At 48.4% G+C, this 27,373-nt stretch overlaps 2 protein-coding genes across 2 annotated transcripts in view; one reads left to right on the top strand and one right to left on the bottom strand.

Annotated features, from left to right (window-relative positions):
• The window catches only part of nolo (ADAMTS-like no long nerve cord), a 294,779-nt gene extending 283,284 nt beyond the window's left edge, over positions 1-11,495 (bottom strand). Inside the window, exon 1 of the mRNA XM_089542963.1 lies at positions 11,477-11,495. The gene's annotated coding sequence lies outside the window, so the exon portion shown is untranslated. The remainder of the gene's footprint in view (positions 1-11,476) is intronic.
• Positions 1,572-27,231, top strand: LOC149341090 (uncharacterized). The gene is made up of 23 exons (XM_089542834.1): positions 1,572-1,851; positions 3,447-3,582; positions 5,413-5,506; positions 6,567-6,708; positions 7,127-7,263; positions 8,010-8,318; positions 9,452-9,622; positions 9,933-10,026; positions 10,498-10,622; positions 11,518-11,646; positions 12,239-12,336; positions 13,538-13,598; positions 14,451-14,693; positions 15,884-16,043; positions 17,080-17,210; positions 17,899-18,210; positions 18,861-19,130; positions 19,746-19,826; positions 20,281-20,486; positions 22,441-22,605; positions 23,237-23,485; positions 25,369-25,560; positions 26,833-27,231. The coding sequence occupies exons 1-23, from the start codon at positions 1,572-1,574 to the stop codon at positions 27,089-27,091; spliced, it is 4,044 nt and encodes a 1,347-aa protein (XP_089398960.1). The 3' UTR covers positions 27,092-27,231.
• Positions 27,232-27,373: the final 142 nt, after the last annotated feature.

The raw sequence follows: 27,373 nt of genomic DNA, 5'->3' as shown, positions 1-27,373 counted from the left end.
GCTCGAAGGCCGGTTCAAGCACTTAACGTATTCAGCTGTGCCCTTAAGAAAGTAAGACTTAAAACTGCATCGATCTGAGTTCAGGTCTCGCAGATGGAATCAGCTATGGTCAACTGAAATGTGCAAAGTTCTACACTGAGATGTTTTACTGCTTTTTCCGTGTATACGCGTAGTTTTAAAAACGTCAATATTAATCGCATTGTATCAATGTCATCGAAAGCAACCAAGATTACAGGTATGCACACAGCGACCTGCCTTCTCTGCACGATGACTTCATTATGAACTTGTTACACTAATAGCCACGAAAGGTGCTATTTAATACAGTGCGGCAATAACGCGGCGACAGCATCACTGCTGTGAAGGTCACCTGCTCTTTTTGGTAATCCCACGTCTACTGCCGGCGTTGAAACTTGATGTCACTTAAGGCGTGTGGTATTTTTTTCTTTTTTTTCGGGCAGCAGCTCGTAGACGTTATGTACTCACAGCAGCAAGCATAAACTTGCAGAACAAGCGCTCAGAAAACGGCGGTCTGTGCCATGAAGTGCCCCGTATGTAAAAAGCGTCTCTGTTGGGGGGGCTCTGTAGCGCCACCACATGGACAGGCGCCTGAAAGGAAGAGGAGGTGCCGCGCACGCGCAGAGTGGAATGTTTCCTTGGCCAATCCCCCGCCGTGGGTATGTGCCATTAATCCTGAGGTCATCACCATCATCATCATTAAGGCTCTCTGGCGGAGCGGACGTGTTGTTCGCTGGCCGCCGCCGCTCTTCGTGTTTCAAGCCATCTGCAATAAATGTGGGGCCGCGTCTAGTGCCCGCATTGTAATGCTGTTAACGGTGGCGACGAAATCCAGAGATAATGATATGATGGTATTGTAGTCATCTCTTTGAAACGGGTGGGTGCCGAAAAGACATCTGCATGCCCTGGCCGTAGAGCCTTCGTAGTGGCGTCACCTGGTGTGTACAGTGCGAACTGCTTTCTGGGAACGGTCTATACTATGACCCGTAGCTACCGGCCTAGTTTTTCGAAACTACAGGCAAGAAATTGACTGGCGGTTTAGCATTGCTAAGTACGAAATACAGAAGAGCCGGAGCACGCAAGATGCTCAAAGCAAGATGCTCAAAACAAGATCCCAAAGCATACCGATTATCTTTCACCTTGCCCCAACCAGCCGCCCCCCCCTCCCCCTTTTTTTTTCTTTTTAAGTAAAGGAATTCATTTATTCAACTTCGTCGTTCACAAAAGGCCCGGCCAAGGCTCTCCAAGTACATGGTGAAGCCAAGCGGAAAATGGGGAATTGGTTGGCCTCAAATAAAGATGGCATATACCCACTACGAGGGAGTGGCCAAGACACAGGCGGTAACTGCTGGAAACAGGAGCATTTAGAGGGGGGAAAGGAGTAGTAGTAGGGTATAGGCTGACAAATCGGACGATACAACGACAGGGGACCTGTTAACTGGGAGATCGAAGACTGGACAATGGCTTTATGTGCAAATTCGAATACAACGCATGTAATGTTTGAATGCCGCACTGACAGAGAAAAAATGAATAGAATGCGAGTCGCCGCGTCTATGATGTGGGGATGGGAGTCGCTGCGCAAAAAGGCGTCCATGATGAGGACGAAGATGACTACGGTGATGCTGATAATTGACGCGTTGCCTCCCGCCGAATGCCGGCCCCATCGTCTCGTGGCTGGAACAAGAGGAGAACGAAGTCGCCAGCCGCGATGGCCGCCCTGCGGGTCGAGTCGCCCGCAGCTCGGCGGGAATGAAGCCCGGCTGTCCAGCTCAGCCGAGGGAAGCATGAAGCGGCTGTTCCTAGGCTGCACATTACTCGTGTTGTTATGCCGGACAGGTGAGCGCGTGGACCGCACTGCGAGATCGGCGCTTTTGGTGCATGCTTCTTCAACGCTTTCTCCTTCGCTTTGCGGAGTGACTCGCTGGTTTATCGGAGCAGACGGGGGCTTGTTTTTGTGTATTTTTTTTTTCGCGAATCATACGCTGGCGAGCTGACGTGCAGTCGTATCACCAGCAGCACTGAAAATGGGCTCAATGTTGGTAATGTACTGGCAAAACTGGTCCTATAAAGGACCAGAGTCAAACCATCCGTTTCCAATATTCGGCCAATTATCTGTGCTGCTTGCGATATAGCTGCAACCTGGGCTCTTAGCCCGCTGTAATGTGTTGTTCGTTTCATCTTGCTCCAGGTTCCCATGTAATATGTAGCGGAGAGACATTTTTGATAGCCAGCAGCTGTGACTGGTTTAGTAGTCTAGCGCTGTGTCGTCCGTTTTCTTGTCTTTTGTGCTCGTCTTCGTTAGCGCTGTTTATTCAAGTGTCTAGTTGACACGCTATATTTTTCTTAGTTCGACACGCGTTTGCGTGAAAGGGCAACTGCGATTAGCTCCACGTGACCGCAACAGTATGTGCTCCATTAATACCTAACACCACGTTCCTCGCACCTTGCTCATCAAATTAAAAGTATTGCTGGGGAGTCATTGAATGTTATTTAACCTTTTTAACGAGGGAGTAAAGACAAGCATTAATTTATGCAAGCCCCAGACTCATCCGCTTTATTGTATCGGTTCGTTGACATACTAGCGAACGCCCACTTCTGGCGTCACATTAAGCTAGGCACAAAAATGTTATTGTTTCGACGCGGAAAGGAACACAGCAATGATCTCGCTAGTTTCTTTATGCTTTGATTTTGATCCGGAGGAACAGCTTTGGTTACCAGAAAGAATGCCGGCCCTCCGTGCAAGCTTAGTTCACTACTTGCAGCTGCTTGGCTTCCACACTGGCGTAGATGCGCCCACATAAGTTTTCAGATCAGGGGAAAGGCGAGAAAAGTTTACCTTCTTCGCAACTAGTCTAAGCATGCAGCCGCAAACTGAAAGGTGTGATTTGTACAGTGGCGAGTAAAAAAAGATTGGCGCAATGACGTCACCGGAGCGGCGAAAATCGCAGCGCGCCATGCTTTGCGAACGCACCTGGCACTTCGTTATCGGCGTGTTCGTAACCGCAGCGTCGAGCGTTGCTGTCTGCCGCTCCGTCGGCGCGTCACTAGGGGTCACGTTTTTACGCACGACTGTACCTACACACACGACCTGCACATGCACCCCTTAATGTCTTTAGTCAGAAGCCTATATAGAGCGCAGCGGCTTTAAAGGACCCCTTTCCAGCCAATGGCGTCGGCCGATTCTCGCGAGCCTGCTATCATGACAATGCGGGGAGTGCAGATGAAAGCGGATAGCTCCTTCTGTGCATTGTCATGATAGGAGGTGCATGAGAATCGACCGAAGTCATTGGCTGGAAGGCGGGGAAAAGCCAATTCGTTCTTGAGTTGTATCCGACTTTAGCCCGCGCTTTCATGCATTCCAGAAAATATAGCTCTTTCTTAGTTTTCGTGTTCCGAAAATTTCTGTGGGCACACCGACTCTGTCCGCGCAGGCTGCGCGAAAGGAGGTAGCGCCGGCCTCTTCTCCGGACCCGACGTGAGATTTCTGATCCTCGATGATGTGCCCCGGTCAAGGGCCCCGGAGATGCTGGAGCAGAGGTATCACCGCTCAAGACCGTTGTACGGCGAGTGAGTGTGCCTCCGAGGGCATCTGTGATCTACAGAAAATCTCTTGAATCTCCGTGTGTGGTTCGTGCAGCTTGTGCATCTAAGCATCGCCGTGACGTTTACAACGTTTAGTAAAAGGCACCACTGGTGAAAATTCTGCTTCTTCGGGCGCTTGTTTGTTGAAAAAAAAAAAAACGTTGAAATCACTGCGGCGACCCGTATTGGAGCAATGTGAAAGCAAAACATCCACATACTATATCGACGTCCGTGGGTGTTCTGACGTCCATTTACTTTTGTCGTCTGAGTGTATTTTTTCGCGTTTAATTAACTAAACCTCATCATCCAAATTTTTCCCACGGCAACAATTTATCACACACTGTCTGTCACAATCACACTTATCTTGAGAGAACGACGTAATCGTGCGGATAAAATTTGCGGACACGTTTTGCGGACTCTTTTTGCTGACGCGACAGAGCCATAAATGCTCTCGCATTAATAATAAAGCGCGCTATAAGTCTAAGTCTCGAACAAACCAAAATTACACCCACCTAGCTAGATTTCTTTCACTCCGTTAGAATCATATTCTTCGGAACGACTGAATTCGCTGTCACAAACGAAAAAAGATATGCCTGAAGTTCGTAAGGTGTGCTTCAGTGGCTTTTCATTTTAGCGCTAAACGAAGGTCTGTTCAGATTGCCAAAGTCAAGCTTCGCTTGATGAATATGACGCATACGTCAACATTGAGACAACGCAAAGACCTGGCTATGCTCACAACAACGGACGCACTAGAATCATTCTTGTTAGCGGCATTTCTGAACGAGCAGCCGGTTCATGCTTCTTTCACAATGCGCTGAATGTGACTCCAAGAATACAGGTTCTTCGCAAGAAATTTAGTACAAAAACAAACCATTTTACTTAAACTAGGAGCTTACAAGTCCGTTTAGTAGCGAAGCAATACTGAAAAAGGAAGTCACTCAACTAGTCATAATGCTACCGTGTGGAGCTGATAAGTTAAATGATTCATTATTACACTAATAAACAATGAGTGTCAGTTATCAGAGTTTATTATTATGCAAAGCTAATTAATGCTTATCACGCATTCTAGAAAGCAAGGTTGGACCCCCGTCATACTCAGTTCTCCGAGCCACCTTAAACTAAATAGCTTTATCGTTATCCTTCATGAGAACGGGCTCCTCTTGAACGCAGGGGTTGCCAGTTAGCAGTGCCATCTGAGGTTAGTGGTCAGATGTTTATAAAATTGCTGCATGCACGAATACTGCTTGCATTCCACTCCGCACTGTCGTTCGCAAGCTCAATTATGTTCCCGTATCTACTCTCATCATCGAGATAGAAATATTATCACTGCCGGTGAATCCAGTTAGGAGCTTGTGCCAGCTCTGCCGCGGAAACTGCAGGTGCCGCCCAGTTCAGTGTGTTTTTTTTTTATGCGTAGCATCTTTCAATCACTCAGTTCAGCCCTTGGGCGCGGCCGGGCAGCCACCAAACCACGTGACGTGACGTCATGACGCAGTGACGTGAAGTCACGACGTGACGTCAAGAAAAATAAAAAGAAACAAAAAAATAATTTTAAAAAAAGCTGAGCATGGTGGCGGTTGCCACCGCCCCGTTTCAAAGGGGGCGCTCCTATCCATCCATCCATCCATCCATCCATCCATCCATACGTCACGGAGGAAAAGCTGCTGAGAAAATCGAGTGCCGCCAAGCAATACCTCGCGCAAAATGACCGCGCAATATGCAACGCATTCTTGGCTTAACCAAGCTAAGCCTGGGCATCTTTTTTTTTAATAAATTTCATGGACAGACTTTGTTTGATGCCGTTACGCTTTCCAGCTACGACAGCCTTCCGCTGCTACCTCACGAAGAAGACAGCGATTCCGGCGACGAAAATGAGTTCCTCGAGGACGACGGGCGTATTCGAAACCACGTAAGTTATAAGTGTACGAGCACCCGTACAACACACTACTTGTTTCAGAGACTCGATTGCTTCTCATTTACCTAATAAACGAATCTACATAGAAACGTTTGCAGACCCACATTTTTTTTTTTTACGCAAGGAGTCAACAGGCGTTCGCATTCCCCTTCGGCGTCGTATTGGCGGAGCACACAGCTGTGGAGACGAAGTCGGGCTGTAACTTGGCAGGATTTCACCCCTGAAATTAACAAGCACTGTGCCGTACACACGCAGTAGTAGTGCAGCCGCGCATGCTACAGTGGTTTTTGCACACCATGACACGACCGCTCTAGAAAAAGCCGCATAGCGTTGCCTCTCGTGGTGCTACGTCTAAGCGTAGCAAAGTAATGGAAAGTCGGGGAGGGGTAATATAGAAGAAAGCAGATCGTGCGGTGCGTAGTCCGATTATGGTGGCACGTTGTATTAGCAATGGTCGTTGTAGTAGCATGGTCGTTGTAGTAGCAATGTCGAAGACTCTCATCTGGTGATCTGCCCCGTTTAAGGTACACCTGCCGCAGTTTCGTTCAACGCAGCCAGCGATAGGCTGCAACTTTATGTATATTCCCATCGGTTGCAGCCTTAGAAGTCAGTGGAACTCATATATTGCCAGTCGCTTTCTGGAGGACACTCGGTACGAGCGAGTGGCGAAGACTCTGGACAGAGTATTGCTGAACGAAGCGTAAAGCAAAGAAAGGCCGATGCGGAGTCCTTAAAATGGCGCGTTATTCCCTTGAATAGAAGATATCTCTGACCTAATCTGGCCCGTTATACTACGTACCACCTTAGCACGCAGCGAACAGCGAGCAGAAGTCACTGATAGACACACGAACAGCGTCCGAACCGAACAAGGATGATCCCTTGGATCCATGGGTCCAAGTTCCTTCCCCTTTCTTTCGTGCCCATGTCCGTCCGGTGCTGAGACGAGTTGTGTAGGTCGTGGTACGTTTAAACAAGGATGACGCAAGAACTCGAGTTGTCGGTTCGCCTGCGAATAATGAATGACGTCACAAGTTTCTTCACTCGCGCGCCACAGGCCGAACCATGGCGAGCCAGCAGAACAGGAGGATGGGAGCTGGAAGAGATGCTGAACAGACGTCGACAAAGGCTATCGCGCAACAGGACACTGCGGGGAGCACCGAGGAGTAACTCATTCAGCTCCCTGTTGGACGAGTTTGGTGAGTGCAATCCCTTTCCACATGCATGCTTGCACAGGTGGACGTTGCTGTTCATGTGTGAACAATGAAGCAGTGACTTTGACCTCCAGTTCTTTCATCTCCTATAGTTCGCGGCACAATCTAATGTTGAGGTAGCCATCGAGACAAAACCAGAAGACCTGGTCATTACTTTCAGCAGTTTATTGTGGTTGATATTTTTTTTTTTTGCTTTCTGCGTTGTCGACCAACCCAGGTCGTGAGCAGACAAACGAAGGCAAAAGAGGGGCTGGTTATGACGTACATGACGGAAGCCAACAATCGCCGAAACAAAAAATCATAGGGGATGTTTTCTTTTTCTTTTTTTAGACTAGTATTCATCACTGGTAGTAGTTAGTTATGGAGAGCTACCAACTACTGTCGTCTCCCTGTATCTGTGCAGAGCCGGTTCTGGCGCCCCGAGCCACCACTGACCAGAGTGGCCTGGTTCGCCTGGGCGTGCATCGTATCTGGTACCCTGGCGGCCAAGTTCCCATCGAGGTCAAGCTCAAGCCAAAGGACGACTCTCGCTCTTACGTGGTAAGCCAGAGATCTGCCCTTCAGCTGAGACGGCAGCTAGCGCTGAGAAAAAGCGATAGTCGGCCCTCATATATGGCCCGATATGGTGGCTAGTTTGCTTGACTTTCTTCTTGCTTTCTTTGCACTGATATCACGTGCTCTGTGAACATATCTTTTGTTTAAACTAGGCGCTTACGCTTAGAGCCTGCGTTGTGACCCCTTCCTGCTTATCGCCCCACCCGATTCTCTGATTGATGGTGATTATTATTTCACTTTAATGGCTCGAGGACCTTGACCAAGGCACGCAGTTACCAACGATCTGCGTGGGTTGGGGTCAGAGACCCGTTTTGCCAAGCATTTCAGCTCAGAAAAGCCTAACACCAAGAAAGGGGAAAACCTGTACTCTTTGTAACACCTGTGCGTACCCGGTGGCACCATGGGTCCAAGTCCCACACTTTCCGCATACACCCCATGATCGCCATGCGTGTTTATCCTGCGACATAAAATGATTCTTGCTTTTGCTACCCAGAATTAGCCTGCTCAGTTTCGCCTGCAGAATTATGAACCACGTTACTCGAGTCTGGTTAAACGATTAAGTTGTATGTGACCTTTTTGATTTCATCAGCCTGGCAAAAACCAGTCATGCTCTGCACGTTTATCTTGAACTCGCACCGAACGCCTAAAACCGGTCGGTCTGTGAACCGTACCCGTCCATTCCTGGCCCAACGAGGCCCAGCGCCGCCGATCCCTGCACTCACTGTCCGCAGGTGGTGATAGCGAAGACGGTGCCGGACTTGAAGAACCTCACTCGCGGAGGGGATGCGCGCCCGGGTGGTCAACCGGAGTCCGGTGCCCGTGGTGCCGTGGCGGTGCCGCGCACCCAGTCCATGTACACGTACCGCGTCCCCCATGCGTACCTGCCTCGCGAGCCACGCCACCTGTTCGTCACGGTGCTCATGCTGTCTCCAGGAGTCGGCGTGGATCTGCGCGACTACAGGCGCTACAAGCTGATCGCTATCATCGGCGAGTGCCGCTTCCTGGACGAAGCAGAGTACGACAAGTCTCCGAACTGCAAGGTTCGCCTGAAGAAAACTCACTTGGGGAGGGCACCTATGCGAGCAATGGCTTCTGTCTCTCTATCTGTGTCGTACGTTCTTGTCGCAAGAGGGCCTGTTGAATGCAAGCTGAATGTTGAAGTTGAATGTTGAGCGGCATTATTTCTATTCAGTGTGGCCATGAATCAGCAACACTGAATAGATGCAGGCACCTCAGAGAGAACTTTTGTCGATTTTAAACGAAACTGCCTCACATTGTAACGTGAATTTGCTTCTGTGCTATATTTTGCGTACATATACAGGTTAGCTTCGAAGAGAAGAATGTTGATTGCTTGAGAGGGAAGAGATGGCACGGTGCTGCATCCAGATTTTTTTTTCTGCACTACTCTATTGTTAATTCTCGACTTTCGGCCTAGTTCACGTGGAATAGTGCGAAGCCTCAATATTTCCTTCCGCGACATTGTTTGGCGATAAGTTCTACTCTCTGAGTTTACGATAACTCCACTATGCTTCTCAGTGAAAAAAAGCACTCATTAACGAAGGTTGGACACAAAGGCTGCTCTCGGCTTCTCACTTTTTATTTCAACGTTGCGCCTTCTTTCTCGGCAGCGTAGCAGCAACTAGCCCATCAGTCATATTCGCGCTCTCTGTACCCACGCGCACTGACCTGAGCCGCTAAGCTCGCGAGCGCATGGCCTACGCTAATCAAGCATGGTCTAGTCACCTATTAGTTCCCGGAAAAATCGCCGCCTGGCTATTGGACAGATTGAAGCGGTGCGATCACAATCCTTGCCTTTTGTCATTGTCATTCTAACAGATCTTCACTGGTACTGAAGTTCTTTACGGTACAGGATAGAATTACGGTGCAGCATCGAAGAACTGAAGAGGCGAGCTACATTGATAAGTTTGATTGTTTTTTTCCGCCTGCGCGTCAAAATAACAATCTGCGATGCAGCCAATCAGTCCAATCAGATTAAGCCAATATATTGTTACGGTTCAAGTCACTCCAGGATTCACACTGTGCAGACCCAATACAGCCACAACCCTGCCTTGCATAAAAGCGGTAACACGTCTTCAGCAGCAGCTTGCCACAACCGCGCCCCGATGCCCGAACGTGTCGTGATCGCGCATCGCTTTCTGTGCGTGCCATGCAGGGTGCCATTGTGGCTGGTCGTACCGAAGTGCTGTGCGTGTGCAAGGCGGAGATGAGCACGACCAAGGAGCGTCCGTCGCCCGTAGTTTCCACCACCTCCACAACTCCACGGCTGCAGCTGCGCGAGAAGTTCAAGCCACGCAGGACCCTCGAGAGGAGGCTTTTCCAGCTGGTATGCGGTGCCTCAGTAGCGCTGGCTGTGTCTGCTCATAACCTTGTGCCATCGGCCAGTAAATGTGTGTAAAGAATGTAAATGTGTAATTATGTTGAGAACTAACACGTAGCGAAAAAGCGGTTACATGTTTTAAATTAGCTCAAAAAAGCTGAAAAAAAAAATTCGTTGAGTTTGGCCGAAATGTAACAAAAATAGCTTTAAGGCCCCCGTCCTCTCTTAACCTGTGCAAAACTTTTAAAACAATAGGCATTCGGCTGGCGCTGTTCGTACTTCTGAAGCCGTCTCTTCTCTTTTGTTTTCATGCTAGCCAACCTTGACCCCTGTGAGCAACTGCACATTAGCCCAAAGGACCTACTTTCACCGGCTACTGCAAAGAGACTACCCGCTGGACAACATCACTGGTGAGTTCACTTCGTGTCAGCACAGCATTCTGTCTACTAGTTAATCGAAAGCCATGATCACTGTGCCTCATGCCATATGCCATTTGTATTCGGTTCCAAAAATTAACTGCGCAAGGCTCGACTCAGCCTTCTTACACAATTATTTCTTATTCGAAGACGTCCAACTTTCAGTATCTACATTTGAGCAGTAGAGATGCTGACTGGCTCTGGCACTTGACGAGCGGTGAGCCAGCGTGTGAACGAGCTCACCGACATTGTTAATTCTGTTGTTTACCAACAGACCGACAGTGTTCACCAACAGAACAGCAGAACGAACAACTGACAATGTTGACCAATGCAGCTGCCGCTTCGCTCTGACTTGCAGCCTTTTGATTCTTGAACTGCGCTTTGGCGTGATAGTGACGTGATAGTGACGTGCGAGACGCCGACGGTGCTGCATACGGGGTGACGCCGGTGGGCTTCTCTGCGCAGCTGCGGAGCGGTTGGCCGTGGAGATCATGCAGGCGGAGAGCGTGCTCAACAACCAGACGCTCTACTGGACCTGCAACGCATTCGCGCCCATCGACGAGGACCGCGTGATACTCGAGAAGGCAAAGGTACACCCGCAAGACACCGTACAGTATATACCACCCCTTAGCATGCCACCGCAATCTGGTGGATGAAAATGCTCGGCTCTACTTGCGAACAAACACTATTCCCTAGCTTCAAAGGCTGCAGCTACACGTGGGCAGGCCCTTTGTGTTGGATTTATTCGCACAAGCTGGAGCGACATGTTTGATGGTTTCTACCCCCACACACATCGTTTAGTAAACTCTCACTTTATAGCTGAAGTTTTCATGATTTTAAGACCACCTTTGCTCGATTTCAACCTGTTTTGGGGTTAACAGGAGTAGCAAATGAGAGAGATGATGTGGCCTTACCTGCGTTGCAAAGGGTGACTCTCTCCCACAAAATCTGGTGGTCAGTTAACCTAATGTCCCCCCTGCCCCCTGCTTTAATTTTCCCCCTTCTTATGCTGCCACAGTTACAAAATATCTTCGCTTCATTCGTGCTTCTAGTGAGATAATATTTTTACTCGTGGAAAATCGTAAGGTACTTTTATGGAAATTTTGAAGAGAACGGTCCATTCTTCCGATGGGTAGCAAAATATTTCTTTTAAAATTGTTCCATCGCTCGCATCTAGCAGTTAAGACTGCCATAAAAAACCAATGGGAAACGCTTTCGACGATAGCAACAACGTTAGTAGCAAAAAAAAAAAAAAAATGGTAGCCTACCGACGGGAGATCTGCGGATATATTGATTGTTATAGTAAAATGCAATATATCAAAAAATTACGTTTATAAAGTGGTTGCCGTTCAAAAATGCTTTTGTCCAGAATTGTTAGATATTGTTCGGTAGAGGCAGCGGACAAAGGGATAATGGCGATAGGTCGGCCTGTAGGTTTACCTACCGGCGTGTTCAGCAATAGATGGCGGCCCTTGTTGTCCACAGCTCAGGTCCCTGTCCATCCGGCGGCTGGAGGAGATCCTGTCTAAGCACTACCAGGCGTGTCCTCTGGTGGCGGCAGGTACCGTTCTGGCCATGCAGGGACCGTCCATCGAAGTCGACTACCGGGTTCACGTGAGTACGCCTTTGCAAGGCTAGAGGGCATAAGAAAACAAGGGACGGAGACATATGTTGGACACAAACACACAATGTTTACTCTCAACGACTGTGTTGGCAAAACGTACAGCTATTTATGCATGTTCCGCTCCCGCGACACTGAATGACATGCATGTATGTCGCGGCAGTGAGCACATATAAACGACATGTCTTCCAGCTTCACCCGTGCACAGTGTTGACGGTGGTCATTTATTTGTTTGTACAGAGTTAGCAAATGTTTTTACGCAGCGACACGGGCCGAAGCTGCACGATCTACTTTGTTTTCTAGTCAGGATCCACTCTTGCTTAGTATCTGTTAGCTTCGTGCAAAGAAAAACGATTCATTTTGTGGTTGAAGTTTTTCGCATCACTTATCTTCTCGAAGTCACCCGCGCCATCTGGCGAAAGAAACAAACTGATGGCTTGTCAGAAATTGATCCGTGTAGCACACTTCTCCAATCGCGTAATGTTTCACGATCGCCACCTTCCTTTAAACGGCGCTTTTCTAGCGATTTTCGTTTTCTTTGCAATCACCGAAACTTCCACTCGACCTCTGCACCTCTGCTCGCAGGAAGCTGCAGTGGCCACGCTTCGCAAGAGCGTACGTGTGCTGGCCCGCCTGCCGACCAAGGCCAGACGTGCGGTCCAGGAACTGCCCAGCATCATAAGGTATATCGCTCGACAGACCCCCTCTAGCTGAAACTGTGCGGAATTAAAGATGTCTGTATGCGAAGCGCCTTGAAATTCATAGCAACATAATTCTTCTGTGTTGAGATGAAGCACTTCAGACACTGCGAAATGTTATTGACATGATCTGTGTGTGTTTATCTGCCAATGGCTAACTACGGATCTGGTTAATTGTATCCGTTCAGGCATACACTTGCTTAGTCAGAGTACACTGAACTGAAGTTAGCCAAGTTCGTTAACCTTGCCCCACTCACTTGAATCCTCCAGGAACGCAGGGGCTTCACCCCTTCACTTTCCCCAAGGAAGAATGTTGCTAACGATACCGCCGTGATGCCCTACTGGTTTGGGCATCCGCCTTGCATGCGGGAGGTGATCGGTTCGATCCCCAGTGCCACCGGGTACCCAGCGGTGATACACTGGGGACAAGCGTTCACCTGTCCTTGAGCTTGGCTTCTTTAGGGTAAAATGCTTGGAAAATAAGTCTGACCTGACCTTTAGCAGACAAATAACACTTTGTGCTACGGCGCCCTTTGGCCAGTTGCCCTTGCGCCATAAAAATCCGTCATCAATATTTCTAGCAACAAAATTATCGGACACAGCACCTGAGCGCAGGCTAATGACAACAAAAAGGACAAACTGTGAAGGCTTCTCAAGCCTTTATACTTAATATAATTTATCCTGTCTTTAATACTGTGTCCCAGAATGCCCCTATATCGCAGCAATCTCTCCTGCTCCGAGTTGGCAAACTCGGCCTGCTATTTTTTATCTGCTAGTTGACCCGGTCGGTTCAAGTGGTAGTCACTGATGGTTGGTTGGTTTACGGGGTTTAAAGTCCCAAAGCGATTCAGGCTATGAGGGACGCCGTAGTGGAGGGCTCTGGAAATTTCGACCACCTGGGGTTCTTTAACATGCACTGACATCGCACAGTACACGGGACTCCTGAATTTTGCCCGTATCGAAATTCGACCACCGCGTCACTGAGTACCTTTAGTCACGTCAGAGCAAAATCATTGCTGACTCCACATGCTGCTTCCAGACTGGGGATACTGTTCATGCAGTCACTAAGTGACCTCTTAGCATTTTTATATTCCTGAATGGTAGGGGGTAGCCGAGCTGAAATTTACTTATAGCTGAGATAGGTTATATATCTATAACCTTTTGCGTTGCTTTTTTTGTATTGCAGGTCCGTCCTGAAGGGAGAGTCTCTGATCCTAGCGCACAGAGGAAGCGTTGAGACTCGCGAGGTAAGAGAATTTTATCATTGATTGAGATTTCAGGTTGCCCTGCCAGAGGCCTGAGCGAGCCGCGAGGTGCGCCTCTGTAACAAGCCTAGATTAAAGGCGGTCGGAAAACTTTCATGGGCCGACGGGCGTGGCAGTCCTAAGGACCTTCATGTAACCTGAAATTTCTCGGTCGTTTTTGCGATTTCAGGTTCCTTGAAGTGCTCCTGGACTTGCCAGCCCGGACGGCTCGAGCTAGTGCGCATCCTTGGAGGTAAAGGCTCGTGGCTCTTGCTCTATCGAAGCGGCGACAAAAGCAACACGCCCGCAAAACTTTGTTTTTTTTTTTTTCTGCGGCAATTACAGAATAAACCAGCTCTGTCCTGATTTTTGGCCAAACTAGCCCTCACTGTCCACTAGGCGCGGTGTCAAACTAAAACAAAAAATCAGTCATGGACACGTAAATTGCGTCACTTTTTACTAATATATTACCCATTGTTCACAACTCTAAAAACTCCTTTATAATAGTGGTCCTGTGACCGTGTTTGGCCTGTCACGCCGACGCTATAAAGTATTTCTGGTGATAAAATGACCTTTAGTTCACCAAAAGACATTAACCAACTGCAGCGGAATTCTGGGTGCACCTCAGTTGACCTCGACGGTTCTAGGTCTTATCGAAAGAACCGCTGTTCTCAAAAGCTTATGAATAGTATCATACCACTGCCGTTCGTTATAAAAGCAGTGTTCTTCGTTCGAACGTCTCCATTCTGATTGCCGGAAGGAAAAGGCGACTTCAGAGGATGTAGAGCCCGTTGCACTCAGATGGTGGCCATTGCGTTGGTTGCTTACGTAACGCGGTGTCTAAACGACGCGCAGCAACTGTGCAACCTGTCGGCCGAGGCGTTGGCCGTGATGGACGACACGGTGAACCTGGTGGTCCAGACGCAGCAGGGCGCCGGCGGTGACCGGGCCGTCTACATGGCTAATGGAATATCGCTGTGGTACTCGCGCGTCGACATCGCCCAGATGCGCCGCAGGAACCGCCAGTACGTCAAGCCAAGGATCATGCTCGCCTATGACAAGAACATCTACGCCTACTCCAAGGCGCTGTCCGTTGTCGTGAGTGTTTCGCCATGCGCTCTTTCGCTAAGCGCTTGCACTACGCTAGAACAGCACTAAGCCGGCAGAAAGGAAACTAGACAAACACTTGCCTTCCCTTTGCCCCGTCTTAGCTCGTTTCATCCTATCGATCAACAAGTACCAGCCAGCCCGTATCAGCCTTCTTCTAGACCTCCCGATACTATCACCGCCCCGATGAAAGGGAGAAGGGGATGCTACTAATTATTTATTCATATTAGGGGCGAGCGCTGCCACTGTCATCATAAACGTGCCACGAAAACGCGGGAATGTACTTAAGACATAATTACACACCTGAAATTATAATTGCGTATACGGTTTTCAGGAACGAATCCGGGTCTCTAGAACTGAACCCCGAAACCAAAGTTCTAACCCTTTAGCCATAGAGGCTTGGATTGCACTCACTTCGTGGCTTTGTCAGAATGCGTTAATCAGTGATTCTAAGTCGGGCCTAATTCGAAGCTTGAGTCGTACAAAGGCTTGCTAGTTGCAGCCGTGGCATTTTTGTCACTCAGTGTGTTTTTCTTTTTCCCAAGTATTCCTCGCCTTTAGTCAACCCATCTTCCCATCATTTACTTGTCTTTAGCGCTCGCTTTGATTTTATTTTCGGTGCTTCTCTAATTATTTTTTACCGTCCGCATTTATTTTTTTTTTCTTGCGAGTACCGTCATCTGATACCTTCAGGTACTTTTCAGAGCAGCTTTTCCACGCGGCGCAGTGACTAACGAAGAAGCCCAACTCGCCGAGCACATGGCGAATAGTGGCTCGCCCCACAGTGCTTTATATTAATAACGTCCTAAAATTGAAGCATTTGTCAGAAATCTGATTTGAGTGCAAGCAGTTGTAAACGGAGGAGGGGGCACTACCCCTCTCGTGAAATGTTGGGGGGGGGGGGAACCACTGCCCCCCCCCCCCCCCCCTCCCACTGTTCCGGAGTCCTTGGACTAGGGAGACCAAGGGCCAGGAGGATTAATAGTCTCGAAATCTACAATTCCAGAATAGCAGGTCTGTCAGAATTGATTCGCTCACTGTCGTTCCGTTGGAGGTGTAGGCAGCAGTTAGGCAGGCTTGCGGCCGCTTGTACTTCACACGTTTTACATTCATAAGATTCTCAGCACGGACCGAACAAACCTTCGGTGTTTGGCGCTGCCTCCCTCCCCCCTTTCACCCAGGTGGCGGTGTACCAGAAGAACCCGTTCCACTGCGCCAGCAGCCTGGGGCCAATCACCACCGACGTGGTGCGGCCCTACATCCGGGACGAGGCAACTGGAATGCGCATACGCGGCACCTCCGACCGGAGGCGGACCATGCAGGTGGCACTGCAGCCGGAGGGTAAGCGACTGCGCCTCCAGATTGGAGGTGGTTTCGACAGGAAGCGCAGTATACACAATCTGAGAGTGTACATTACGCTGTGGCGTACAGCTTTAAGTAACTAGTAACTAGCTAGTAACTTTACGGCATCGATGAATTCACATGACGGACCGCATCGCTGTTTTTCTTTGCGGATTCGACAGCACCGAATAACTCTATGTGCACTGAGGGCCCACCGTGTCACGTGACATTTGATCCGCAGACAAACGCCGCTGCCACTACTTGAATACTACCAGTGTAGTAGAATACCAGTATTCCAGTACACTATAGCTGCTTAAAATGTATTCATGTATCAACCATTAGTCGCATGAGACGTGTGCACGAATCAGACTGATGGGCAAGTAAAAACACGGAGTGCATTGGAACCCACGTGACACCATGGAACGATAAGGCCTACATTTCTGTTGTGTACTCTTATGCTGCGCCTCGAGAAGCAATGAGAATAACTCCGTCCTTAAAGTGAACAGTCAATAACGTGCTCCCGTGCACTCTTGTAGAAGAATTCGACTTTTTCATTGCCAGGTTTCAGATTGGTGCTGAGCTCTTACAATAACCCGAGTGCAGAAATTGCCCCTTATTGAAAAGTCTACTTAAATCTCCTCCTACTGTGCATCAGAAGTATACTGTGCGTCAGAAAGTTAACGCAGTTTTTTTGCATCAGGCTTTTTAATTAGGGCAACAATGCTGATAAGTTTATTGCACATTCAGTATGTTCGCCCCCGGCCCTTTCCAAGCATCTACTTCTTACAACGTGCGCAGCTTCCCACGACGTCGTTTCATGGCACGTTTACGTATAGTGTTCGTCTTGCAAAATAATAACTTTGCCTTTTCGTGCGACATATGCTAATTAAGACCGATCTGCAATGAATCGCTTCCTTTCCTCAAAATACGTGATCCTTGGAAACGACAAGACTGGGCTCTTTCATAGAGAAGGTTCTCGTGGGACGCGTTGTCCAGCGCCCGCGCTAAAGCTACAGCCATTCGCCACGAACCGCAGCCACACAGGGGGAGGACTCGATGGCGCAGCTCACTGCTAGCACCATGATGATCGTCAAGTTCAAGGTTCCCAAGAGCGATGGTGCCATCGTGGTCAAGATTCACCCAGAGTTCGTCAAGTACTTCTTCATGGTAGGTACCCCGCAACTCTCTTTGATGCCGCCACTTTTTAGGGCGCATGCAGCTCTTAAGCGCTCCTCTCGTGGGTTGAGCCCATCTCAACCGTCGGTGTAACCAATCCAAACCATAAATAAATAAATTAAAGCGACTGGGATTCGAACCCGCGGCGCCGCGAACCGATCAGCTTCGCTGGACACTGCACGGGAGCACTAGACTGTTCCCGCAACCAACCACGTCTCGTGTTAAACTGCAACGCACACTCGCACTGTGCATTGCATATCGTCGTCTCTTCAACTAATACTACTATCAAAGTAATACCGTCGCTAGACGTACCGACGACCGGGCAAAGCAAAACATTGAGCCTACTGAGACTGAGAGCACTTGGCTATCGCCGCAACGGACCACTCCTCGTGTTAAACTGCAACACACTCTCGCGCTGTGCATTGCATATCGTCGTCGTCTTCTACTAATGCTATCAAACGAATGTATACATTCTTGCGCGCTGTGCATTGCACATCGCCGTCTTCTGCATCTAATACTGCTATCGAACTAATATCGTCGCCAGGCGTGCCGACGGCCCAGCAAAGCAAAACAATGAGCCTACAGAGCTGCGCTCAAATTTCGCATTAGGGAGAATCATAATAGTTCTTAGAAATTTTTTCTTGTACTTAACAAAGCATAACGGCTTGTATCGACGCAGGCGTTCGTGCACAAGGGTGCGGAGCCAAACACCAGGGACCTGTCGCAGAGTCAGATGTACACCCTTCACCCACTTGCTAGTTTCGTGGTCATCATTGCCGAGGACTACCGCGCGCGAGAGGGCGACGAAATGTTCGTCACCTTCGTGCCGCTGGTCGAGCGCTCGGTCAAAGCTCTGGGCTTCAAGGACCTCAAGTACCCCTTTTGGCATCGAAGCGACATGAGCATCTGGTACTCGGTGTCGGCAATGCATTGGTACTGCGTTAATAAGAGCCCCGACGGGAGCTCTCTGGGTTCCAACGAAGGCTGTACGGTGAGGTTTGTTCGGCGCTCTTCCTTTCCAGCTAAATATTATTTCATCCCTTATTTTCGTCTTGCTTTGACTGCGCACTATTAAGTTATTCCCGGAAGCTATAAAGGTTCCAGTTTCAAGATACAGAAACCTCTAGAAGGTATCCTGCCTTTTCCCCGGAAGCTTAGTTGTTCACGCAGCTTGTTCTGTGCAATGTGAACAGCTCCTCTGGCCTTTCATCCGAGTCTAGAACTCTGTCATAAGCGGTAAATCATTTTACATTTGTGCTACGTAAGGGCGTTACTTTTATCATTTTATTATTTACTTACTGTACTGTTTTATATTTGAGACATCATAGCAGCGATTACAGAGTGAACGAGAGATCATGATACAACACAGTCACACGTTTTACAAACTGTGTAGGTGGTTGCCGTCGAAGCTAACCATCAGGGTCATTCTATACCTCAGCTGTGTATAGACGAAAGTTATCTATATAATGGAATGAAGATCTCTGACGGCCCATTTTTCAGTGGCAGATGAGCTGACATAACTGCCATGCTCGTTACGGCCGCTTTGTTTACATCTCAGTGCTGCAATTCGCGTAACTAAAGAGCTGCTTCATATAGCTTCGGATGTGTGCTTTGGGAAATCAGTATCCACTTCCACTACAGTTCTCGAACGTGAGCCGACTGGGCGAGATCATCTGCGAATGCCACCAGAACGCGACGGCCATTGCCGGCATGTCGACCAAGGTCTCCTTCACTACACACCTCAAACCCTTGGAGAACGTCTCGACCGAGGCCGGAGGCAGGGGCGAGAAGCAAGAGCCCAACTTCTACTTCCTCCAGTACCTCATTCCCATCCTGTTAGCGGCACTCTGGGTCAACTTCGTAGTGCTCTTCTACTGGACCATGAAGATCGCCGAGATAGACGAGCAGACGGTGCGTGCCATCGCCGAATGCGCCTTCTCCCGTAACGATGCTCAACTAGAGAATTAAGGGGACAGAGAGACACACACAACTCGGAACTGTTCGTTTAGTTCATTCTTAATATGCGTCATTGATCTTCCCTAATACATGCACTAGCCTCCTCCAAGGAATAGCTACTTTGCAGCAGAAGTATTTCCCCCTTGCCATACCGCATTAACGCCGATGACACTTGTACTGAATGATACCGAACTTCTTAATTAGCCACAGATGTCTCAGATCACCAAATTATCATCCCAACTACAAAAAGCAGAACCATCGCGTTGTGTTAATGGAAGAAGAGCTCGCGACCGAATGGACCGCACTGCTTTGTGGCATCCAATTCAAGCTACTGCATGGATGGCGTCGAACACCGCGGGCTGTGCTGTGGAGAAGCCATCACGAAGACACTCGTTTTCTCCCTGCTTTTAATGACTCGCAGGCAGGCACATTTTAAAGTACGGAGAGAAAGATGCTTGTAATGCGAAAACAAATTTATACGCGTTGATTGTCTTCCTCCCTTAACTGCTGGGAGAATTATTTACATAAAATGTGACCTCAATGAATCGGCGGTTGATTATCTCTGCGCAGGGTGCGACTGCAATAGCGCCCGAAAACAAGCCTGGCAACAAGGAGGTCTACACTTTGATATTCCAAACAAGTTACGTGCAGGTAAGCATGCGTAGTCTCGCTACACGTACGTCTTCATTCATTGTCGTCGTGAAGAGAGGCAACAGAACAGGCCAGTTGTTAGCATCTGTGTCCTTACGCATCCGCACATCCTCTTGAGAGGACCATCTCTAGACCTCAAACTGAGTGTATAGCTTCGTGTTATTACAAGGACTTCAGAAGTGAAAGGTCAAGCACAGCAAGGGGGGGGGGGGGGAGAAAAGACCGACCTTGGTCGTTTCCTTTACCTCTATTTTATTTTCTATAATGACTCTGTGCAAGAGACGTCTTGGAGGGTCAGTCCTGCTTTTACACGTTCATAGCCCACCTCTGGCTTCCAATCAAGTTTCATCCACAAGAAAAGGGTTTCTCCCTCAGTTTCTGTTTGCCTAAAGACCTTTGACGCTTCGGAGTGAACCTGTCTGCCGTGTTGTGTAGCGAGCAAGCCCTTGCGCAGTACGCCGAGACCACGGCCAAGATCCAAGTGGAGCTGCATGGGACCGAGGGCACGTCGGGCAAGTTCACACTGCGGGACCCGCGCTGCAACCCATACTTCCTGCTGGCCGGCAGCACCAACGGCCTGCTGCTCACCACCGCGCAAACGCTGGGCAACATCATCGTGCTCAGCATCTTCTCCGACAGCGAGGGCACCCGGCCAAGTTGGTCAGTGGTCGACATCCGCGTCGGCTGTCTGCGCGCCTTTTCAAACTTAGCCATGTGGGCGCAGCCATATTGAAACAGGACTGCGCCAGCAGCGTTCTAACTGGCAGAAATCGCAAAGGCTGGTGTGCATGCGCGGCACAGTCTAGAATGCACGTGCGCTCAACCAACAAGGAAAACTTCTGTACTGCCCGATGAAACTCATTTTTCGTACAGTCCCTAAACTGAGGATCAGTTACGTGTTGAGCAACTGATGACAAGCCAGGACGTATATGCATCGCTTGCACGGCTCTCGACATTTTGGTTCTCTGTCATGTCGGGTGATTGCTACATGGCACCACTTATGGTTATAATAAGTTGGGGGTGGATATTTCGGTTCAAGCCGAAAAAAAAACGAAACGACAAAAGTACGCCGAATTCAGTTTTCGAAACTCGGCTTTAACCTAGCAAGGTCAGTATTCTTGGCATGCAAGATGTAGCTAGCTGACTCTTGACTACGAGTTACACTCATTCACTCATTCATAGTTGAAAATTCGCTAAGCGAAGTCAAGTGCGTGATGCGATGGTGGAATTGCTGGGCAAGCAGTGCTGTTGTCCGATTGGATGTATTGCTGTGCTAGCTTACACGTCTCTACAGACAAGAAAGCACCACCTATTCTCCGCCTGCTAGCTAAGCACTATTAGCGCCCACTTGGAGCAGTTAGTCGGTTAAGTGGGTTTATGAGCCGCATGCAGGACACTGACACCAAACCGTGCATGGGCGTCACCGAAAAGTGTGTTCTATAGCTACCGAGACGATTGAGCTGCAGTTCCATCGCTGCCATCAATACCCAGACCACGTGATGCCCCGCCCTCTCGCTCAACCCAGGGCGAAAACCCAAAGATAACATTTTCAGCTAATTTTTAGAAGTAAACTTCCACTCGAGTTTTTGTCTGCCGGCTATCTCATTTATTTTGAGATACTTTTTTAATGACGATAGCAATTACTTCCTCAAACACAGGTCAGAGTACTACCATTTGTACGTTAATTACTGGTAAATGCAGACAAAAGCACTAAGATAGCCTCCAAGTGACTTTTGGCCCCTCAGGAGTACATTAAATCGCTGAAGAAAGCCAGTAATTTATTCGTCAAAAATTATATTCGCCAAAAAAAAAGAAACATGTTCCGAAATCAAGACCGAATAAAAGTCCGCCGTACTTCTATAGTCACGCCCCTAGTTAAAATAAGCTCAATTTTGCATCTGCGTGCTAATCTGAGTAAATTTTGTTCACGCAGTTCTAGTATCGAAAGGTAGTGTGGAAACGCATAACTAGTGGTTTGCATTTACAAGTAGTTTTTCAGCGTGGTCCGGTTTAAATTATGGCGCATATGCCAAAGGAAGCTGAATTTTTATTCCAAAGAGCTACGGCAGCGCTCGCTAATAAGATTGCTTTTTTTTTGGGGGGGGGGGGGGGGGGGGCAGAGACGGGGGGGGGGGAGGGGCAAGAGGGCCTCCTAAGTCCGGCTCGCTATTTTGAGTCGATGAGTTGAAGTTGGAATTGGACGCGGTATGACGATGACCCAACCCTTGGTTCATGTGGGCCTCCAGGAGTTGTCATATAATGTTGGGTGGAACACGCTTTCTGGACATGCGTGATTTTACCCAACGGACAGCTTCCATTAGATCAGTTTCAATGCCATTGAGTTGCGCTTTATGTCTGCGCCTCGAAACAATGTTCCTCCAGCCCTACAAAGTCACTCATCAGCTTTGATAAACTACAAATACCTGGGAAGGTTTGCTTTGGTGTTTAGCTATTACTAGCAAAATACGCAGTTGCTTTACTTTTCAGAGTTTCAGTTTCACCATGTAGTACTATATAATGAACGCATAAATGAATGGTTAAAGTTTAGTTTTGTTGGAGCCGTTGGAGTAGCCGCACAGAATTCATCGTAAATGTCCTGCGGTTCTCGCTGCAGGCACTTGAAGAAGGTGGATGTGTTCCATGAAGGCACGCCGGAGAAGTTCCTTTTCGTGGTGGACAAGTGGCTGCGATTCCAAGACCAGGACCATGCTGACATCCTGCCTTTCGTTGAGGGACACGGAAAGAAGTTGTCCATCATGTTCCAGCTTACCTTCCCCAGGTGTGGAAGAAATATGGAGTGCATAACACAGCCCGTCTGTACAGACCATCCGCCGCGATCGCTGATCTAGCTTATGGTCTTAATGGCTGATGACTCTAGGTTTTGGTTCGATGAGGTGCGTGCAATACGTTGCCTTGCTTTATGTACTGGTAACCTGATTGAGTTCCGCGTGTTTACTGGCAGTAGCCCGTTGTGTCGTAAGACGGTGCGGGCAGGGCACTTTTTTCTTATTTATTTTTAAGCCCACACTAATATCTGTTTACTGGCATATTACGGATCCATGTCTCAATGTCCACACATAAGTTAGCGGAGCGGAGATGCTTTGACAACAAACTTTCCTCGCCACTCAGCCAGCGGTTCGAATGCCAGAACTGGCCTTCTTGGCTCCTAATTATTTGATGAAAATTTAGCAAAGCCTTTATGGGTATTTTCTATTGCACTTAGTCCGATTGGAACAGCTCTTATTAATGTTCTCTTGCTGTGTTCCCCAGCGCTTGTTTCATTTAAAAGCAAGCTCATCTTATAGTCAGCGCTGAAGCTGCGCTTGCATTCTTCTCGTTCATATCCAAGCTGCGAGGTCATCGGCAATGTCAACGCGACACTTTACCAGTGGTTCCTCCTATACGCCCAGGGTGTTCCGACTGTGCCACCTTCTGGTGAGCGTGTTCGCGTGGCCCAGCGGCAGCCGATACACGCGGCTGCAGCGTCTCGTCACCATCCTGTTCCTCGGCGTGCTTACAATGTTTATGGCCATGCTGCTGCGCGGATTTCACCCGATCATCGGCGAACCGGAGCCCGGCTTCGCCAAGGAGGCCGAGCGCGGATGCATCATCGCAGCAGTGGTGTTCTTGGCTGGAGTCATCCTACAGATCCTGTTCACGTGAGTGCGCACCTTTGGTCGGTGAGCATGCACGCACTGGTTGCCAGCATGCCGGCGGTCGACGCAGAGTACCGGCATGGCGGAGACAACTGTGCTAAACAGGCAATGCAGAGCGACGGAGGGATGGCCTGTCGATGTTTGACAGCGAGCTGCACAGGAGGTTTGGCGGCGTTGCCATCGCTCGCCTTTTGGCCGAAGATGATATTATTCAGATGAGCCTGAACCATAAGAGAAATGTGAACCGAGCAGTGGACGCGCATTCGGCCATGTAGAACATGTTTGCCTCAGAGGGGGCGCAGTCATGAAGGGGGGAAAGCAGCGGGTGCAGTATACTGCCCCCGTTTTTTGTTTCCCTTAGATGAAGAAGATAAGTTCGGGAGTTTTCATGCTTCTTCTGCTTGAAATGTCCATACTGCACAAATGATGCTGTTTGAGTTCTTAAGGCAGTTCTTCAAGCGGGACTTGGGTTATTTTTTTTTATGTGTGTTAATGTTATAGGGTCCGAAGAAGAGCATTAGACTTTATAACTTATGTTTTTTTTTTTAATTAACACTGCCCATTGTCCAGACAGTGTACAGTCGTGCCCCGTTGATATGACCCGCTTTAATATGGACGACTCGAATTATTTAGTTTGTTCTACAATGTATTTACGCTTCGTTAATATGGATACTCCCTGTCTGGACAATGGACAGGATTAATTCTAAGAACATGCGTACTATATATACACAGTGACATTTTTAGCGTTTACAGATCTTTATTTTAAATGTCATGACAAATACACCTGTGTGGTTTGTGTAAGTTAGTTGTACAGCAATGCGAAAGCTATATGCGTAATAAAGATTAATTAATAAGAACTAGTTATCTAAATTTACTAATTAACATTTTAATTTTTGGTTTATAGCGCAAAAATATACTGCGAAACCGAAGGCTGATAGCATCGAAAGCTAGACCTGTTTTTTTTTTTTTTTAATTTTCAGATTCGGCATTGTGGTTCGACATAACGAGCGTCAAAAATACACTTTTTAAAGCTCGTTAAGTTAGCTTTCCCGCGTTGAACATGTATAAAATGGCGTTTTTCTCATTTCTAATGTGGCAAATGCAAATGCAGGTTGTGCCTTTAGTAATGTAGAAGTGGACGCGATTTCGGAGACAATGCCCCACTCACAGACGCCGCCTTATGAAAGCGTAACGCGGGAAAGCCAACTCAACGAGCTTTTATTTTTGACGCTCGATATTTCGAGCCACATAGCCGATTCTGAAAATTTTATAAGTCAGCTCGCTTTCAATGTTGACGGCCTTCAATTTAACAGTTTAACAATATATTCTTGCGCCTTTAAACCGACAGTAAAAAAGTTGATTACTTCATTTTAGTTCATTATTCGTCTATTAATTGAGCTATGTCACGTATATAATCCGCCTTGCTGTGCAATCCACCTGCGCAGACCGTAGCGACGTCTTTCAAAAAAATCTGTAAACGTTAAAAAATCGCCCTATAATATATAGTTGGACAACTGGCGCTACTTTTTTCCTCAACATATGCGATACTCCTCGACCATTGGCCACCTCAACTTCTGAGCTATTCAACCATCTCCTGTGGCCGTCTTTTGGCAGTAAGCAGACCTAGGGATTTCCACGATCGAAAGGAGTTAGCCCAAACACATTTTCGCAAAGTTCGTCCCTCTGCCCAGTATGCATAACATGATAGGCCAAATTTTAGTCAGTAATATTTGTTTATTTTCTAAAACTTGGACCCATCAGAGGTCATTCGGCAACATTGATTGATTGATTGATTGATTGATTGATTGATTGATTGATTGATTGATTGATTGATTGATTGATTGATTGATTGATTGATTGATTGATTGATTGATTCGCCCGCGCAGGTTCTCCAAGCAGATGCCGCCGGAGAAGGTTCGGCTGGCCTCCCGCGACAGCCACGCCGAGGCGGCTAAGACGGCCCGCGTCCTCACCAGCACCAAGTACACGCACTACACCCGCAACCCGGAGATCAAGATCAGCTACGAGATGCCCGAGTACCGTGACGAGAGTGCGGCCGCCATCTCCAAGGACGCCAGGTGAGCCCCCATCCCTGCCCTCTGTCTCACCACGCTGTCCAGAGGCACCGTTTATAGATGACCGAATGGCCCTGAATCAACTACGGCCAAAGGCGCTTTCATCTAAGAACTTTTTCGACACGTGTGTTGATGGCTACCCACTCATGCCAAGGCCGCCAGCTGAACTGCATGGGCTTGCCTGTTCAATATTATTCATTATTTTCATAACCTCCCAAAAGGACGAAGCAGCTTCATGATCAAGAGCTAAAACCAACTGCGCACTCTTGGCCAAGCCTTCGAGCCGCTCTTCAAGCACGCGCTTCCTATGCTGACAGCGACTTACAGGGTGTTTCAGCCAACATGTGCCAAGGGAATGCATGCTCTACAAAGGTTCGACTGTAGTCAGATACAAATTAACTCTGCAGTGAAGCTCCTCCCGCATTCAGGACTGCTGCACACAATTCCTCCACGACAAAAAAAGTAGCCCCTTGTTAAACCTAAATAAGAAGTTCATCACAAAGAAAAAATTATAAGCTCTAGAATTCTGATAGCATGCTTGATTAGAACAGCCAAAACTACTTCCTACACAATCCTGATGCCTTTCTGCAAGCAGGCTTCACTTCTGACACCTTGCAATGGCCACGTGCAGACAACTGTACCGTGTTATAGTTACCGGTACCGGAGTACCAGGAGCCCGCGCGCAGCCCATGCGCATGCGCAAATCGCCTTGACGGCGCCAGATGGCGCCACGTACCCACGAGGTGTTCCACAATTGAACACCTCATAATCAAATGTGATGGTATCCATCCGGATGTCGATGCAAGAACAGTCACTCTTCCTGAGGCCCTAGGTTTTAATGATAACAATGGTCATGTAAATAAATCTGCAGTGGAAGTTAGCAAAAAGCGATTGGAGGATTGATGGCTGAAAAGCAGAGATTTGGCATAAGGTTAGAATTGTAGGAAACCGTAGGTAAAGATGATGGCAAATCTTAATGAGAATTGCCAACACAGTAAACAAAAAAATAATAAGAAAAGCTGAGCATGGTGGCAATTGCCACCACCCCGTTTCAAAGGGGTCGCTCCTATCCATCCATCCATCCATCCTGCGCGCGCGCCTGCAGCATCGGAGCCAATCAGCGCGTGCTCAGCGGCGGTGGGCGGTCTCCTGGTACTCCGGTAGCGGTAACCGTAACACGTACACGGTTGGAAAGCGCAGTGCTGGCTGCAAATAGCGCCTAATTGGAGAGTTTTTTTTTTTTTTTGAAATTGTCGCGGAATCTTATGGCCGCAGATCGTTGTCTCTGGCGGAAGAGCGGGTCGAGGAGGGGATCCTGCCAACGCCCTTCCTGTACATCGGACTGCTCGTGGCTCTGGTCTTGTCCGTCGTGCTCTCAGGCTTCATGGTGCCCATCGGCCTCAAGTACACGTACAACGCCAACGTGTCCTGGTTCAAGACGCTCATCATCGCCATACTCCTCAACAACATCGTCATCGACGTCATAAAGTCCGTGGGAGTAGCCGGATACGTGGCTAGTCGAAAGAAGAAGTAGCAGCTCCGCCCGCCTCGTTCATCACATCACCCTCCTCCGTGTGTCCAAACCTGATTCCCTACCATTAAGTGCTCTCCCATGTGTGCGTGTGTGCTTGTGCTAATAAATGTGACTCATTCTTCCTGCCGTTTCTATAACATATATATGGTGGAGTCGCCGGGTAGAAATCTCCACCGTGGAGCTGCGTAGTTGTACTCTACCCAGCACCTCCACCAAATGTAAGATGAGTACTGGGATGGTTAGAGGTACTGGGCGCCGGCGGTAGACAGAGACACAGGCCTC

Source organism: Amblyomma mixtum, chromosome 5, assembly GCF_055824585.1.
Source record: "Amblyomma mixtum isolate Tamu chromosome 5, ASM5582458v1, whole genome shotgun sequence".
NCBI classification, from domain to species: Eukaryota; Metazoa; Arthropoda; class Arachnida; order Ixodida; family Ixodidae; genus Amblyomma; species Amblyomma mixtum.
Note: the sequence above shows the minus strand (reverse complement) of the source record. Positions and strands in the feature narration are given on the sequence as shown.

What these genes read in the sequence shown, in the direction of transcription:
- LOC149341090 (XM_089542834.1), top strand. Translation starts at nt 1,572, where the DNA reads ATGTGGGGATGGGAGTCGCTGCGCAAAAAGGCGTCCATGATGAGGACG. An exon ending in GGTGGCACTGCAGCCGGAGG is followed by an intron (nt 16,044 to 17,079) that starts GTAAGCGACTGC and finishes CACGAACCGCAG; the next exon opens with CCACACAGGGGGAGGACTCG. An exon ending in TCCAAACAAGTTACGTGCAG is followed by an intron (nt 19,827 to 20,280) that starts GTAAGCATGCGT and finishes GCCCTTGCGCAG; the next exon opens with TACGCCGAGACCACGGCCAA.